The 19,396-nt window shown below is 42.0% G+C and overlaps 1 protein-coding gene across 1 annotated transcript; it reads left to right on the forward strand.

Moving 5' to 3' along the window:
• Positions 1-269: 269 nt before the first annotated feature.
• Positions 270-16,387, forward strand: LOC120040474 (doublecortin domain-containing protein 2-like; the record flags this gene model as incomplete). Its single annotated transcript, XM_038985615.1, has 7 exons — positions 270-562; positions 1,631-1,685; positions 6,105-6,548; positions 12,029-12,105; positions 15,526-15,660; positions 15,968-16,117; positions 16,330-16,387. Coding segments are annotated over 7 exons (1,212 nt in total), but the record flags the coding sequence as incomplete, so codon positions are not given.
• Positions 16,388-19,396: the final 3,009 nt, after the last annotated feature.

The following is a 19,396-nucleotide window of genomic DNA, read 5'->3' on the forward strand; positions in this document are numbered from 1 at the left end:
ACCTGGATAACATGCACGCTTGAAGAACTCAGCTATCTTCAAAGTAGCTTAACTTTCGTTCGGGTTGCGCAGTGGACTATTTTATGCGAAGTTCAAGATGCTCATTTGAAAATGTGGACTGAATGGACCTAAAATATCCGTAAATGGCGTATCGATAGTGACCACCGTCCTATCCTGTAACAGTGTGGTTAACTACGTTGAAATTGGATGCATTTTTTTTCTTCTGGGGAAATGATCTAGCATAGCCTTCGATACTTTGACCCCCCCCAATCGTCATGAACTCTGAAAAGCCCAATTTTCTATCCCAACCTGTCGTGAAGAACATTTTCGTTTATCGAAATGGAGATCCGTTTTACGAGGCTCGCCGGTTAGTGGTAAACCAAAAGAGAGTGTCCAATTTTGACACTTTTCTTCGAGATGTGACTGGGGGTGTGCAGGCTCCGTTTGGAGCGGTGCGGAACATCTACACCCCGAGAATGGGGCATCGGGTGGCCTGCCTGGACCATCTACAGAGCGGGGAACAATATGTCGCTGCCGGGAGAGAGAAATTCAAGAAATTGGAGTGAGTTAGATAATTGTGTGTGTGTGTGTGCGTAATAATTGTCTGTTGTATTAGTTAATGTATATTATTGAAGGATTCATTGATGTTCATTGATACTGAATGACAGACTCGCTGTCTGTGATGTTCATTGATACTGAATGACAGACTCGCTGTCTGTGATGTTCATTGATACTGAATGACAGACTCGCTGTCTGTGATGTTTACATTTCATGGTCGAGTTGACGTCACCCTACTGATGTTGCAATAACTATAAAATAGTGATAACCCTAATTTGAACTGTTACAATTGGACAGTGTTCCCTAAACATGTAGGCTACTGTACCCACTATAATTATTTATCTGTAAAGCAGCCTTTTATTAAAGGGTTTGTAGAGAAGCCCACACTCCTTATAGAATCTATTCTCAGTAGTTGTATCCTCATATTTTATCACTGAAAGGTTTTTTCATGATAATTGTCCCTCTGTTGTAATTGCAGTTACTTAGATAGGAGCTTTGTAGAGATGACATTGTGACATAGAGATGACATAGAGATGACATTGTGATATAGAGACATAGAGATGACATAGAGATGACATTGTGACATAGAGACATAGAGATGACATAGAGATGACATTGTGATATAGAGACATAGAGATGACATAGAGATGACATTGTGACATAGAGACATAGAGATGACATAGGGATGACATTGTGACATAGAGATGCCATTGAGATGACATTGGGGCATTTGGACCACACTCCTCCTAGACACATTATATGGCCTCCTGAGTGGCGCACCGGTCTAAGGCACTTGCATCTCAGTGCTAGAGGTGTCATTACAGACCCTGGTTCGATCCTTGGCTGTATCACAACCGTCCGTGATCGGAAGGAGTCCCATAGGGCCACTCACAGTTGGCCCGGCGTCGTCCGGGTTAAGGGAGGAATTTGTTCTTAACTGATTTGCCTAGTTAATAAATAAAAATATTCCATAAAATTTCTGACCAATTATACCACAGATAATTGTATAACTTTGTCCCTCTATTGTAATTACAGTTGTGTGTATAACTTTGTCCCTCCATTGTAATTGCAGTTATTCACAGATAGGATCCAAAAAGAAGAGGATGCTCCTTACTACTTCAGGGCAGGTGAGATGACTTGTTTCACTATCCTCCATTCACACCTCTTTACCAAGAGAAACTCACTGGACCGTGTCTTCTACTGGTCCTGGCTGGCTGGCCGTGCTGTCAACTAGACTGTGTCTTCTACTGGTCCTGGCTTGCTGGCCATGCTGTGCTGTCAACTAGACTGCAACTGTTTTAAATGATTGATGACATTTGTCCTTCAAAAGGGAAACATGTTTTGCATGTCAACATTCACTCACAAGATGCCCTGGTCTCTGGGTGCCTGTTTGATAAGCCCTGGTCTCTGGGTGCCTGTTTGAGAAGCCCTGGTCTCTGGGTGCCTGTTTGAGAAGCCCTGGTCTCTGGGTGCCTGTTTGAGAAGCTCTGGCCTCTGGGTGACTGTTTGAGAAGCCCTGGTCTCTGGGTGACTGTTTGAGAAGCCCTGGTCTCTGGGTGACTGTTTGAGAAGCCCTGGCCTCTGGGTGCCTGTTTGAGAAGCCCTGGTCTCCGGGTGCCTGTTTGAGAAGCCCTGGTCTCTGGGTGCCTGTTTGAGAAGCCCTGGTCTCTGGGTGCCTGTTTGAGAAGCCCTGGTCTCTGGGTGCCAGTTTGAGAAGCCCTGGTCTCTGGGTGCCTGTTTGAGAAGCCCTGGCCTCTGGGTGCCTGTTTGAGAAGCCATGGTCTCTGGGTGCCTGTTTGAGAAGCCCTGATCTCTGGGTGCCTGTTTGAGAAGCCCTGGTCTCTGGCTGCCTGTTTGTGAAGAATCAGCTATGAAAGGTGTAATGTCAGTCACCACGTTTACATTCGCACAGTATTCTGGGTAGTAGCTCATATCCCGCTTAAGGTCTTATTCGGGATAAGATGTTTACGTGCACCTTTGATATCCCGCTCACGAGTATCACTGTACCCATGACTGATCAGAATGTTCCTTATTTAAGTTCATCTGGGTTAAATGGATTAGTAACTTAAACATGGACACTGACTGTAGGCCAATAACCTCTCACATGTAGAGTAATATAGTATTAACTCCTGCACAATTATGAATTTCTTGCAGTAAAATTATACAAATGTTAATTTAGTCTCGGGAACAGGAGTGGAGAAATCTGATTTATTTCAGCATCTCTTGAGACAATGTGAATGCACGTGTAATGTGTTGTCTTTGACTCTGTTATGCAAGCAGACACTATTTCAACCACATACAATATGCATCCAAGACCAACGGAAGTCTTTTTTTTTTTACAGCTTTTCATTTTCCTTAAAACCGGTCAAACTGATGACAGTTGGACATTTTTTCATGGGATTGATCTTTCCACTGTTCTGGGAGTAATTGAGTTTTCTCCCCGGTCCCTAAAATGAAACAACTTTACCAATGTTAACTAGATTACTAATGCATCTATTCTATCGATGTAAGACATTATTCTGGTCAGCACGACTTTATTTAGTCTTCTGGGGCAACAAGTTATGACAGAATAGAAGCTGCATGTATCTTAACTATAGTTGACAAACAAATGGCCGACCAAATGTCGGAAATTACAATATGGCCGACCAAATGTCGGAAATTACAATATGGCCTACCAAATGTCGGAAATTACAAAATGGCCGACCAAATGTCAGAAATTACAATATGGCCGACCAAATGTCGGAAATTACAATATGACCTACCAAATGCCTGAAATTACAATATGGCCGACCAAATGTCGGAAATTACAATATGGCCGACCAAATGTCGGAAATTACAATATGGCCTACCAAATGTCGGAAATTACAATATGGCCTACCAAATGTCGGAAATTACAATATGGCCGACCAAATGTCGGAAATTATAAGCAGAAACTTGTCTAAATTAGGGGTGAAAGTAGCTTAGCCAGTAGCCTTGACTATACGGTCCTGTTCGGAGTATCAGCGAAATAAATTATTATTGAATCATGGTGGATGGGAACTACAGGAAGCTACTACCTACTTTATGAAGTGATTTGTTTGACAATCACATGAAAACATCATCACACAACACCTGTGTGATCTGAGCCTGTTCAGACCGCGGAAAAACAACAGTAGACGGGATAAGATGTATCCCATCTAAGGTTAGCATATCCCAGGAATCGTATTTATCTCATAACCGGATACAAGCTTTTTGGGGGGGGTTTATTGTAAACGGGATATGATGTTTATATGCATCAAGTCAAAAACAGAATACTTGATTATGACGAATAATAACGGGATATTGGTGTGCATGTAAACATGGTAAGCTGAATAATAACAGGATATTGGTGTGCATGTAAACGTGGTAAGCTGAATAATAACAGGATATTGGTGTGCATGTAAACATGGTAAGCTGAATAATAACAGGATATTGGTGTGCATGTAAACATGGTAACCTGAATAATAACAGGATATTGGTGTGCATGTAAACATGGTAACCTGAATAATAACAGGATATTGGTGTGCATGTAAACATGGTAACCTGAATAATAACAGGATATTGGTGTGCATGTAAACATGGTAACCTGAATAATAACAGGATATTGGTGTGCATGTAAACATGGTAAGCTGAATAATAACAGGATATTGGTGTGCATGTAAACATGGTAACCTGAATAATAACAGGATATTGGTGTGCATGTAAACATGGTAACCTGAATAATAACAGGATATTGGTGTGCATGTAAACGTGGTAACCTGAATAATAACAGGGTATTGGTGTGCATGTAAACATGGTAACCTGAATAATAACAGGATATTGGTGTGCATGTAAACATGGTAACCTGAATATTAACAGGATATTGGTGTGCATGTAAACATGGTAACCTGAATAATAACAGGATATTGGTGTGCATGTAAACATGGTAACCTGAATATTAACAGGATATTGGTGTGCATGTAAACATGGTAACCTGAATAATAACAGGATATTGGTGTGCATGTAAACGTGTTCAGTGCTGTTTGAGAAAGAGCAGCTAAGTGAGGTGAATACCAGTGTTTAGTCACCTCCTTTGTGGTTTGTGAATAATCACTTTGTTGGCAGATCAGTGACTATGAATTACTAATGTAATGATGATAATCAACCTCCTTCAATACATCTTTAATCTGGAATGACATCTTTAATCAACCATTGTTGGCCGCAGAGTGCATCAGATATATCTTACCACACACCGAGCGGTGGAAACACTGACGTCACACTGTCCGTAGCCACCTTGTCCAGCGCTAAGGGTTTTATTTACAATCAGTTTATTTGCAGAGGAGCAGCCACAAGCACAGGCTGTGTCCCAAATGGCACTGCAATCCTATGTAGTGCACCGCTTTTGACCAGGGACCATAGTGCTCTGGCCAAAAGTAGGGCACTATATAGGGAATAGGGTGCCATTTGCCACACAGCCACTGCATGATTTCTGTTCTAATCATGACTAGTGGAGGTTTAATAGGCCCGTCTATTTATGAGAGCCACACTCACCACTGTCATGTTCCTCTGATTGGTTCAATTACAGAGGCCCTCAAACAACACTCAAAACCCTGGCTGTGACCAAACCGCCCGCCACACTTAAGAGGAAGTAGGGTTAGGATGGACTGTAAGCTAGGTTCAGGACTGTTGCTGCCACCATGGACTGTAAGCTAGGTTCAGGACTGTTGCTGCCATCATGGACTGTAAACTAGGTTCAGGACTGTTGCTGCCACCATGGACTCTAGGCTAGGTTCAGGACTGTTGCTGCCACCATGGACTGTAAGCTAGGTTCAGGACTGTTGCTGCCATCATGGACTGTAAACTAGGTTCAGGACTGTTGCTGCCACCATGGACTTTAAGCCAGGTTCAGGACTGTTGCTGCCACCATGGACTGTAGGCTAGGTTCAGGACTGTTGCTTCCACCATGGACTGTAAGCTAGGTTCAGGACTGTTGCTGCCACCATGGACTGTAGGCTAGGTTCAGGACTGTTGCTGCCACCATGGACTGTAAGCTAGGTTCAGGACTGTTGCTGCCACCATGGACTGTAGGCTAGGTTCAGGACTGTTGCTGCCACCATGGACTGTAGGCTAGGTTCAGGACTGTTGCTGTCACCATGGACTGTAAACTAGGTTCAGGACTGTTGCTGCCACCATGGACTGTAAACTAGGTTTAGGACTGTTGCTGTCACCATGGACTGTAGGCTAGGTTCAGGACTGTTGTTGCCACCATGGACTGTAGGCTAGGTTCAGGACTGTTGCTGCCACCATGGACTGTAAGCTAGGTTCAGGACTGTTGCTGCCACCATGGACTGTAGGCTAGGTTCAGGACTGTTGCTGCCACCATGGACTGTAGGCTAGGTTCAGGACTGTTGCTGTCACCATGGACTGTAGGCTAGGTTCAGGACTGTTGCTGCCACCATGGACTGTAGGCTAGGTTCAGGACTGTTGCTGCCACCATGGACTGTAGGCTAGGTTCAGGACTGTTGATGCCATTATGGCGCATCGGTCAGAATGCAATGAACAAGGATGTGGAGAACAAGGGTGTGGAGAACAAGGGTGTGGAGACCAAGGGTGTGGGGAACAAGGGTGTGGAGAACAAGGGTGTGGAGAACAAGGGTGTGGAGAACCAGGGTGTGGAGAACAAGGGTGTGGAGAACAAGGGTGTGGGGAACAAGGACGTGGAGAACCAGGGTGTGGAGAACAAGGGTGTGGAGAACAAGGGTGTGGAGAACAAGGGTGTGGAGAACAAGGGTGTGGAGAACCAGGGTGTGGAGAACCAGGGTGTGGAGAACAAGGACATGGAGAACAAGGGTGTGGAGAACAAGGACGTGGAGAACAAGGGTGTGGAGAACAAGGACATGGAGAACAAGGGTGTGGAGAACAAGGGTGTGGAGAACCAGGGTGTGGGTAACAAGGACGTGGGGAACAAGGACGTGGGTAACAAAGACGTGGAGGTCTGAAAGGGAGCTAAAGAATGGAAACATTAGGAACACACAACAAAGGAGCAGACATGACAAAGTAGTGCCAGAGAAACATTAGGAACACACAACAAAGGAGCAGACATGATGAAGTAGTGCCAGAGAAACATTAGGAACACACAACAAAGGAGCAGACATGACAAAGTAGTGCCAGAGAACCATTAGGAACACACAACAAAGGAGCAGACATGACAAAGTAGTGCCAGAGAACCATTAGGAACACACAACAAAGGAGCAGACATGATGAAGTAGTGCCAGAGAAACATTAGGAACACACAACAAAGGAGCAGACATGATGAAGTAGTGCCAGAGAACCATTAGGAACACACAACAAAGGAGCAGACATGATGAAGTAGTGCCAGAGAACCATTAGGAACACACAACAAAGGAACAGACATGACGAAGTAGTGCCAGAGAACCATTAGGAACACACAACAAAGGAACAGACATGATGAAGTAGTGCCAGAGAACCATTAGGAACACACAACAAAGGAGCAGACATGATGAAGTAGTGCCAGAGAACCATTAGGAACACACAACAAAGGAACAGACATGATGAAGTAGTGCCAGAGAACCATTAGGAACACACAACAAAGGAACAGACATGATGAAGTAGTGCCAGAGAACCATTAGGAACACACAACAAAGGAACAGACATGATGAAGTAGTGCCAGAGAACCATTAGGAACACACAACAAAGGAACAGACATGATGAAGTAGTGCCAGAGAACCATTAGGAACACACAACAAAGGAACAGACATGACGAAGTAGTGCCAGAGAACCATTAGGAACACACAACAAAGGAACAGACATGATGAAGTAGTGCCAGAGAACCATTAGGAACACACAACAAAGGAGCAGACATGATGAAGTAGTGCCAGAGAACCATTAGGAACACACAACAAAGGAGCAGACATGATGAAGTAGTGCCAGAGAACCATTAGGAACACACAACAAAGGAACAGACATGACAAAGTAGTGCCAGAGAACCATTAGGAACACACAACAAAGGAGCAGACATGATGAAGTAGTGCCAGAGAACCATTAGGAACACACAACAAAGGAGCAGACATGATGAAGTAGTGCCAGAGAACCATTAGGAACACACAACAAAGGAGCAGACATGATGAAGTAGTGCCAGAGAACCATTAGGAACACACAACAAAGGAACAGACATGATGAAGTAGTGCCAGAGAACCATTAGGAACACACAACAAAGGAGCAGACATGATGAAGTAGTGCCAGAGAACCATTAGGAACACACAACAAAGGAGCAGACATGATGAAGTAGTGCCAGAGAACCATTAGGAACACACAACAAAGGAGCAGACATGATGAAGTAGTGCCAGAGAACCATTAGGAACACACAACAAAGGAGCAGACATGATGAAGTAGTGCCAGAGAACCATTAGGAACACACAACAAAGGAGCAGACATGATGAAGTAGTGCCAGAGAACCATTAGGAACACACAACAAAGGAACAGACATGATGAAGTAGTGCCAGAGAACCATTAGGAACACACAACAAAGGAACAGACATGATGAAGTAGTGCCAGAGAACCATTAGGAACACACAACAAAGGAGCAGACATGATGAAGTAGTGCCAGAGAACCATTAGGAACACACAACAAAGGAACAGACATGATGAAGTAGTGCCAGAGAACCATTAGGAACACACAACAAAGGAACAGACATGATGAAGTAGTGCCAGAGAACCATTAGGAACACACAACAAAGGAGCAGACATGATGAAGTAGTGCCAGAGAACCATTAGGAACACACAACAAAGGAGCAGACATGATGAAGTAGTGCCAGAGAACCATTAGGAACACACAACAAAGGAGCAGACATGATGAAGTAGTGCCAGAGAACCATTAGGAACACACAACAAAGGAGCAGACATGATGAAGTAGTGCCAGAGGGTTATCCTACCAAGCAGGTCTGAGGAGATAGAGACGTAACGTTGATCAACTCTTGGGTTCAACTCAGGATAACCGGTCAAACGAACGTGGCTCACCTTTTAGCCAGGGACATTTCTATGGCAATGAATCCTCCAGAACTAACCTGGTCCAGGCCAGGCTAACTCAGGGCTAACTCCATTTATCCTGCATTCAGAACTAAGAATTTGTTCTTAACTGACTTGCCTAGTTAAATAAAGATAAATTAAAAATTGACTGTTAGGGATTAGCAGACGGTCTTATCCAGAGCGACTTACAGTTAGTGCGTTCATCTTAAAATATCTGGGTGGGACAGCCACATATCACAGTCATAGTCAGTACATTCATCTACAGATAGCTAGACGGGAAAACCACATATCACAGTCATAGTCAGTACATTCATCTACAGATAGCTAGGTGGGACAACCACATATCACAGTCATAGTCAGTACATTCATCTACAGATAGCTAGGAGGGACAACCACATATCACAGTCATAGTCAGTACATTCATCTACAGATAGCTAGGTGGGACTACCACATATCACAGTCATAGTCAGTACATTCATCTACAGATAGCTAGGTGGGACAACCACATATCACAGTCATAGTCAGTACATTCATCTACAGATAGCTAGACAACCTCATATCACAGTCATAGTCAGTACATTCATCTACAGATAGCTAGGAGGGACAACCACATATCACAGTCATAGTCAGTACATTCATCTACAGATAGCTAGGTGGGACAACCACATATCACAGTCATAGTCAGTACATTCATCTACAGATAGCTAGGAGGGACAACCACATATCACAGTCATAGTCAGTACATTCATCTACAGATAGCTAGGTGGGACAACCTCATATCACAGTCATAGTCAGTACATTCATCTACAGATAGCTAGGAGGGACAACCTCATATCACAGTCATAGTCAATACATTCATCTACAGATAGCTAGGTGGGACAACCACATATCACAGTCATAGTCAGTACATTCATCTTCAGATAGCTAGGTGGGACAACCACATATCACAGTCATAGTAAAGTACATTCATCTACAGATAGCTAGGTGGGACAAGCACATATCACAGTCATAGTCAGTACATTCATCTACAGATAGCTAGGAGGGACAACAACATATCACAGTCATAGTCAGTACATTCATCTACAGATAGCTAGGAGGGACAACCTCATATCACAGTCATAGTCAGTACATTCATCTTCAGATAGCTAGACAACCTCATATCACAGTCATAGTCAGTACATTCATCTACAGATAGCTAGGAGGGACAACCACATATCACAGTCATAGTCAGTACATTCATCTACAGATAGCTAGGAGGGACAACCACATATCACAGTCATAGTCAGTACATTCATCTACAGATAGCTAGACAACCTCATATCACAGTCATAGTCAGTACATTCATCTACAGATAGCTAGGAGGGACAACCACATATCACAGTCGTAGTCAGTACATTCATCTACAGATAGCTAGGAGGGACAACCACATATCACAGTCATAGTCAGTACATTCATCTACAGATAGCTAGACAACCTCATATCATAGTCATAGTCTGTACATTCATCTACAGATAGCTAGGAGGGACAACCACATATCACAGTCATAGTCAATACATTCATCTACAGATAGCTAGGAGGGACAACCACATATCACAGTCATAGTCAGTACATTCATCTACAGATAGCTAGACAACCTCATATCATAGTCATAGTCTGTACATTCATCTACAGATAGCTAGGAGGGACAACCACATATCACAGTCATAGTCTGTACATTAATCTCCAGATAGCTAGGTGAGACAACCACATATCACAGTCATAGTCAGTACATTCATCTACAGATAGCTAGGAGGGACAACCACATATCACAGTCATAGTCAGTACATTCATCTTCAGATAGCTAGGTGGGACAACCACATATCACAGTCATAGTCAGTACATTCATCTTCAGATATCTAGGTGGGACAACCACATATCACAGTCGTAGTAAAGTACATTTGTCCTCAATAAAGTAGTTATCAGCAAGGTCAGAGTTAGTAAGGTGGGGGTGGGGTGGGGGGGAGCAAGTGGGAGTGTTAGTTCACACAAAAAATAGATTGAATCCCCGAGCCGACAAAGTTAAAATCTGTAGTTCTTCCCCTGAACAAGCCAGTTAACCCACTGTTCCCCGGTAGGCTGCCAGTTAACCTACTGTTCCACGGTAGGCTGCCAGTTAACCCACTGCTCCCCGGTAGACTGCCAGTTAACCCACTGTTCCCTGGTAGGCTGCCAGTTAACCCACTGTTCCCCGGTAGGCTGCCAGTTAACCCACTGTTCCCCGGTAGACTGTCAGTTAACCCACTGTTCCCTGGTAGGCTGCCAGTTAACCCACTGTTCCCTGGTAGGCTGCCAGTTAACCCACTGTTCCCTGGTAGGCTGCCAGTTAACCCACTGTTCCCTGGTAGGCTGCCAGTTAACCCACTGTTCCCTGGTAGGCTGCCAGTTAACCCACTGTTCCCCGGTAGGCCGTCAGTTAACCCACTGTTCCCCGGTAGACTGCCAGTTAACCCACTGTTCCCCGGTAGGCCGTCAGTTAACCCACTGTTCCCCGGTAGGCCGTCAGTTAACCCACTGTTCCCCGGTAGGCTGCCAGTTAACCCACTGTTCCCCGGTAGGCCGTCAGTTAACCCACTGTTCCCCGGTAGGCTGCCAGTTAACCCACTGTTCCCCGGTAGACTGTCAGTTAACCCACTGTTCCCCGGTAGACTGCCAGTTAACCCACTGTTCCCCGGTAGGCTGCCAGTTAACCCACTGTTCCCCGGTAGGCTGCCAGTTAACCCACTGTTCCCCGGTAGACTGCCAGTTAACCCACTGTTCCCCGGTAGGCTGCCAGTTAACCCACTGTTCCCCGGTAGGCTGCCAGTTAACCCACTGTTCCCCGGTAGACTGCCAGTTAACCCACTGTTCCCCGGTAGGCTGCCAGTTAACCCACTGTTCCCCGGTAGGCTGCCAGTTAACCCACTGTTCCCCGGTAGACTGCCAGTTAACCCACTGTTCCCCGGTAGGCTGCCAGTTAACCCACTGTTCCCCGGTAGACTGCCAGTTAACCCACTGTTCCCCGGTAGACTGCCAGTTAACCCACTGTTCCCCGGTAGGCTGCCAGTTAACCCACTGTTCCCCGGTAGGCTGCCAGTTAACCCACTGTTCCCCGGTAGGCTGCCAGTTAACACACTGTTCCCCGGTAGGCTGCCAGTTAACCCACTGTTCCCCGGTAGGCTGCCAGTTAACCCACTGTTCCCCGGTAGACTGCCAGTTAACCCACTGTTCCCCGGTAGGCTGCCAGTTAACCCACTGTTCCCCGGTAGACTGCCAGTTAACCCACTGTTCCCCGGTAGGCTGCCAGTTAACCCACTGTTCCCCGGTAGGCCGTCATTGTGAATAAGAGTTTGTTCTTAACTGACTTGCCTAGTTAAATAAATCTCTCCTCTACTTTTAGCCTTATCCACAGGCTAAACCGGTGCCCCAGAGTCGAATCATTGTATCAGCAAGATTCCTGAAACCCATCAAAGAGCCCTGTTCGATTTTGTAAGTTCAACTTGTGTGTGTATTTGTCCCTGTGGGAATGTGTCTGTGTATTGTGTTAAACCTACTACATCATCACAGTTGTTTGTGATTGATATTGATCTGAACTGTTGCATGATAGTAATTGTGTTATAATTTAGCAATAAGGCCCGGGGGCGGTGTGGTATATGGCCAATATATCACGGCTAAGGGCTGTTCTTATGCACGACGCAACGCGGAGTGTCTGGATACATCCCTTAACCGTGGTATATTGGCCATATATCACAATAAACCCCCAAGGTGCCTTATTGCTATTATAAACATGTTTTTGTCATACCCGTGGTATACGGTCTGATATACCACGGCTGTCAGCCAATCAGCATTCAGGGCTCGAACCACCCAGTTTATAATTACATTTGACATTTGGAGTAATTTAGCAGACGGTCTTATCCAGAGCATTTGTCTTAACCTTTCTGGGAAGGGGGTTCTGCTAGCGGAACACCTGGCCTACAGCCAGTGAAATTGCAGGACGCCAAATTCAAACAACAGAAATCTCACAATTAAAATTCCTCAAACATACAAGTATTATACACCATTTTAAAGATAAACTTCTTGTTAATCCAACCACAGTGTCCGATTTCAAAAAGGCTTTACGGCGAAAGCACACCATGCGATGATGTTAGGACAGCGCCTAACCACAAAAACCATACAGACATTTTCAGGCCAAGGAGAGGTGTCACAAAAGTCAGAAATAGCGTTAAAATGAATTACTAACCTTTGATGATCTTCATCTGTTGGCACTCCCAGGACTCCATGTTAAACAATAAATGTTTGTTTTGTTTGATAAAGTTAATCTTTATGTCCAAAAACCTCCTTTTTGTTTGTGCGTTTAGTTCAGTAATCCATATGCACAAAGCGCGGCCACAACATCCAGACAAAAAGTCAAAAAAGTTCCAATAAAGTTCGTAGAAACATGTCAAACTATGTTTTTAATCAAACCTTAGGGTGTTTTTTATCATAAATATTCAATAATATTTCAACCGGATAAATACCGTTTTCATTAGAAAGGAAAGGGAACGAACGTCGCGCTCACGGCCACGTGCGATAAACAACTCATGGCTTTCAGCTGAGCCACTTACTCTGAGTGCTCTTATTCTCTCCCCTTTCACAATAGAAGCCTGAAACAACTTCTAAAGACTGTTGACATCTACTGGAAGCCTTAGGAAGTGCAATCTGACCCCACAGACCCCACAGACACTGGATATTCGATAGGCATTCACTTGAAAACTACAAACCTCAGAATTCCCATTTCCTGGTTTGATTTTTCGCAGGTTTTCGCCTGCCATATGAGTTCTGTTATACTCACAGACATTATTTTAACAGTTTTGGAAACTTTAGAGTGTTTTCTATCCAAATCTACTAATTATATGCATATTCTAGCTTCTGGGCTTAACCTTTACTTAATACCCATCCCGGATCCGGGATCCTCCTCATCAAAAAAACTGACTAGCATAGCCTAGCCTAGCCTAACGGGACAGGGATATCATATAATATAATTTTCATGAAATCACAAGTCCAATACAGCAAATGAAAGATAAACATCTTGTGAATCCAGCCATCATTTCTGATTTTTTAAATGTTTTACAGCGAAAACACAATATGTATTTCTATTAGCTAACCACAATAGCCAAACACACAACCGCATATTCTCACCATGTTTCCACCGCATAGGTAGCTTTCACAAAACCGACAAAATAGAGATAAAATTAGTCACTAACCAAGAAACAACTTCATCAGATGACAGTCTTATAACAAGTTATACAATACATTTATGTTTTGTTCAAAAATGTGCATATTTGAGGTATAAATCATAGTTTTACATTGCAGCCACAATCACAAATAGCACCAAAGCAGCCAGAATAATTACAGAGAGCAACGTGAAATAATTAAATACTCATCATAAAACATTTATGAAAAATACATGGTGTACAGCAAATGAAAGATAAACATCTTGTGAATCCAGCCAATATTTCCGATTTTTTAAGTGTTTTACAGCGAAAACACAATATATATTTCTATTAGCTCACTACAGTAGCCAAACACACAACGCAATTTACTCCCCGCAAAAAAATAGCTTGCACAAAACCGACAAAATAGAGATAAAATTAATCACTAACCTTGAACAAATTCATCAGATGACAGTCTTATAACATCATGTTATACAATACATTTATGTTTTGTTCGAAAATGTGCATATTTAGAGCTACAAATCCTGATTATACATTGTGAATACGTAGCATCGATTCACCAGAATCTCCGGAGATATTTTGGACACTCACCTAATCTGACCAAAGAACTCATAATAAACTTTACATAAAAATACTTGTTGTATGGCAAATGAAAGATACACTGGTTCTTAATGCAACCGCTGTGTTAGATTTTTAACTTTACCATAACATACAGCTTGCGTTATTGCGAGACAGCGTTCACCAAAACGGCGGAGAATAGGACTCAACATTTTACACAGAAATACGAAATAACATCATAAATGTTTTCTTACTTTTGCTGAGCTTCCATCAGAATGTTGTACAAGGAGTCCTTGGTCCAGAATAAATCGTTGTTTGGTTTTAGAATGTCCATTTCTTCTGTCGAATTCGCGCCACAATGCTAGCCAAGGTTGCTAACATTCCCATCCTCTCTTGACGCAAAGAACGGAAAACTCCAAAAGTCCCAATAAACGTTGAATAAACTGATAAAACTCGGTTGAAAAAACCTACTTTATGATGTTATTATCATATGTATCAAATAAAATCAGAGCCGGAGATATTCGCCGTGTAAACCGAACGCTTTTCAGAAGACAATGTCGATCTCCGCCGCGCGCCTTGGAAGACAAAGAAAATTCCGGACCTGTCACTCCAAAAGCTCTTGTTCGGCCTCAGATCAAGCTAGACACCCCATTCCACCTTCTACTGCCTGTTGACATCTAGTGGAAGGCGTATGAAGTGCATGCATATCGATAAATAAAAGCCAGTTGAATAGGCAGGCCCTGAAACAGAGCCTCGTTTTCAGATTTTTCACTTCCTGTATGGAAGTTTGCTGCAAAATGAGTTCTGTTTTACTCACAGATATAATTCAAACAGTTTTAGAAACTTGAGAGTGTTTTCTATCCAATAGTAATAATAATATGCATATTGTATGATCTAGAAAAGAGTACGAGGCCGTTTCATTTGGGCACAATTTTTCCCAAAGTGAAAACAGCGCCCCCGTATTGACAAGAAGTTTTTAAGTAACAGGCAGTTTACTCTGGGCACGCTTTTCATCCAAACTTTCCAATGCTGCCCCCTATCCCAAAGAGGTGATAGCTAGGTGAGCCAGCCAGGTTACTACAGTCGTAGGGAGTATGTTATGTGTTCTGATTGTGAAGAGTTCTGATTCTCTTGGCAGTGTGGTAGCGAATGGGGATGTGTTGAACCCTGCGTTAAGGCTGCTGATACCCCAACGGATACTGGGCCAGTACGACAGGGTTCTGGAGATGATCACTGACAAAATGGGTTTGAGAATCCTGGGGTGTGTACGAAGGTACCAAACGTCATTGGTTTCACTTGAATAGATGTTGATTGATTAAGTCAATTATTAATCTGTTTCATCAACTTTTGGGGCGCAGTTTCCCAGACAGATTAAACCTAGTCCAGGACTGAAAAGCCTTACTCAATGGGGATTCTCCAATCAAATACATTTTAGGTTTAGGATTAGGATTAGGCTTAATCTGTGTCTGGGAAACTCGTCCTGTGAGTTTCATTGTCAACGTAAGATTAGATCTGGTTTATAACGTCTTCTTCTTCTTGTTCCTAAATGACTGTGATGTGTGCGTTCTTCTTCTGTACAGCCTTTACACCTTTGATGGAAATCATGTGAATGATGGAAAGGACTTGGAGAGTGGACAGTTTTACGTGGCTGTTGGGAGAGACAAGTTTAAAAGACTTCCTTACAGTGACCTTCTGTTCACCAAACCAAGGGGCATACGAAGGACTACAGGGTGAATATCTCAGAAGGCTTCTGACTCATGGATTGTTCCTTTATTCAGTCCTTACTTCATTAATTGTTCTCTCCTTTTTTTCACTCTCTCCCTCTCCGTTACAGACGTTTCTTACACTTGATGTGTGAAGCACAATGCATTTTAGACGGTTGGGTTTTCTGTTTCCTGTCAATCATCTGATCTTTCTTACACGTTCTGTTTTGTATTTCCAGATCCAAAGCGTCCTCATTACCGCCCATATACACATCCGGAAAGCAGAACAGAAACAGTGTAAGTATTGTCTTGAAAAACCAACTTGAAAAGCCAACTTGAAAAGCCAACTTCTTTGAGAATGAGCTCTTATTCTTTCTTTCTGTGAGCAAGTCTTCTTTATAAAACAGTTGACTTATCTAATGTTGGCGCTGCTTTATCAATCCGTACGACTAAACATCAAAACAGTTGACTTATCTAATGTTGACGCTGCTTTATCAATCCGTACGACTAAACATCAAAACAGTTGACTTATCTAATGTTGACGCTGCTTTATCAAACCATAAGACTAAACATCAAAACAGTTGACTTATCTAATGTTGACGCTGCTTTATCAATCCGTACGACTAAACATCAAAACAGTTGACTTATCTAATGTTGACGCTGCTTTACCAATCCATAAGACTAAACATCAAAACAGTTGACTTATCTAATGTTGACGCTGCTTTATCCATCCGTACGACTAAACATCAAAACAGTTGACTTATCTAATGTTGACGCTGCTTTATCAATCCATAAGACTAAACATCAAAACAGTTGACTTATCTAATGTTGACGCTGCTTTACCAATCCATAAGACTAAACATCAAAACAGTTGATTTATCTAATGTTGACGCTGCTTTATCAATCCGTAAGACTAAACATCAAAACAGTTGACTTATCTAATGTTGACGCTGCTTTATCAATCCTTAAGACTAAACATCAAAACAGTTGACTTATCTAATGTTGACGCTGCTTTATCCATCCTTAAGACTAAACATCAAAAAAGTTGACTTATCTAATGTTGACGCTGCTTTATCCATCCTTAAGACTAAACATCAAAACAGTTGACTTATCTAATGTTGACGCTGCTTTATCCATCCGTACGACTAAACATCAAAACAGTTGACTTATCTAATGTTGACGCTGCTTTATCCATCCGTACGACTAAACATCAAAACAGTTGACTTATCTAATGTTGACGCTGCTTTATCAATCCATACGACTAAACATCAAAACAGTTGACTTATCTAATGTTGACGCTGCTTTATCAATCCATACGACTAAACATCAAAACAGTTGACTTATCTAATGTTGACGCTGCTTTATCAATCCATAAGACTAAACATCAAAAAAGTTGACTTATCTAATGTTGACGCTGCTTTACCAATCCGTAAGACTAAACATCAAAACAGTTGATTTATCTAATGTTGACGCTGCTTTATCAATCCGTAAGACTAAACATCAAAACAGTTGACTTATCTAATGTTGACGCTGCTTTATCAATCCATAAGACTAAACATCAAAACAGTTGACTTATCTAATGTTGACGCTGCTTTATCAATCCTTAAGACTAAACATCAAAACAGTTGACTTATCTAATGTTGACGCTGCTTTATCCATCCTTAAGACTAAACATCAAAACAGTTGACTTATCTAATGTTGACGCTGCTTTATCCATCCTTAAGACTAAACATCAAAACAGTTGACTTATCTAATGTTGACGCTGCTTTATCAATCCTTAAGACTAAACATCAAAACAGTTGACTTATCTAATGTTGACACTGCTTTATCCATCCTTAAGACTAAACATCAAAACAGTTGACTTATCTAATGTTGACGCTGCTTTATCCATCCTTAAGACTAAACATCAAAAAAGTTGACTTATCTAATGTTGACGCTGCTTTATCCATCCTTAAGACTAAACATCAAAACAGTTGACTTATCTAATGTTGACGCTGCTTTATCCATCCGTACGACTAAACATCAAAACAGTTGACTTATCTAATGTTGACGCTGCTTTATCAATCCATACGACTAAACATCAAAACAGTTGACTTATCTAATGTTGACGCTGCTTTATCAATCCATACGACTAAACATCAAAACAGTTGACTTATCTAATGTTGACGCTGCTTTATCAATCCATAAGACTAAACATCAAAACAGTTGACTTATCTAATGTTGACGCTGCTTTACCAATCCGTAAGACTAAACATCAAAACAGTTGATTTATCTAATGTTGACGCTGCTTTATCAATCTGTAAGACTAAACATCAAAACAGTTGACTTATCTAATGTTGACGCTGCTTTATCAATCCATAAGACTAAACATCAAAACAGTTGACTTATCTAATGTTGACGCTGCTTTATCAATCCTTAAGACTAAACATCAAAACAGTTGACTTATCTAATGTTGACGCTGCTTTATCCATCCTTAAGACTAAACATCAAAACAGTTGACTTATCTAATGTTGACGCTGCTTTAATCCATCCTTAAGACTAAACATCAAAACAGTTGACTTATCTAATGTTGACGCTGCTTTATCAATCCTTAAGACTAAACATCAAAACAGTTGACTTATCTAATGTTGACGCTGCTTTATCATCCTTAAGACTAAACATCAAAACAGTTGACTTATCTAATGTTGACGCTGCTTTATCCATCCTTAAGACTAAACATCAAAAAACAGTGACTTATCTAATGGTTGACGCTGCTTTATCCATCCTTAAGACTAAACATCAAAACAGTTGACTTATCTAATGTTGACGCTGCTTTATCAATCCTTAAGACTAAACATCAAAACAGTTGACTTATCTAATGTTGACACTGCTTTATCCATCCTTAAGACTAAACATCAAAACAGTTGACTTATCTAATGTTGACGCTGCTTTATCCATCCTTAAGACTAAACTCAAAAAGTTGACTTATCTAATGTTGACGCTGCTTTATCCATCCTTAAGACTAAACATCAAAACAGTTGACTTATCTAATGTTGACGCTGCTTATCCATCCGTAAGCACTAAACATCAAAACAGTTGATTATCTAATGTTGACGCTGCTTCAATCCATCCGTAAGACTAAACATCAAAACAGTTGACTTATCTAATGTTGACGCTGCTTTACCAATCCATAAGACTAAACATCAAAACAGTTGATTTATCTAATGTTGACGCTGCTTTATCATCGTAAGACTAAACCTCAAAACAGTTTGACTTATCTAATGTTGACGATGCTTTATCAATCCATAAGACTAAACATCAAAACAG

Source organism: Salvelinus namaycush, unplaced genomic scaffold, assembly GCF_016432855.1.
Source record: "Salvelinus namaycush isolate Seneca unplaced genomic scaffold, SaNama_1.0 Scaffold3562, whole genome shotgun sequence".
Lineage (NCBI taxonomy): Eukaryota > Metazoa > Chordata > Actinopteri > Salmoniformes > Salmonidae > Salvelinus > Salvelinus namaycush.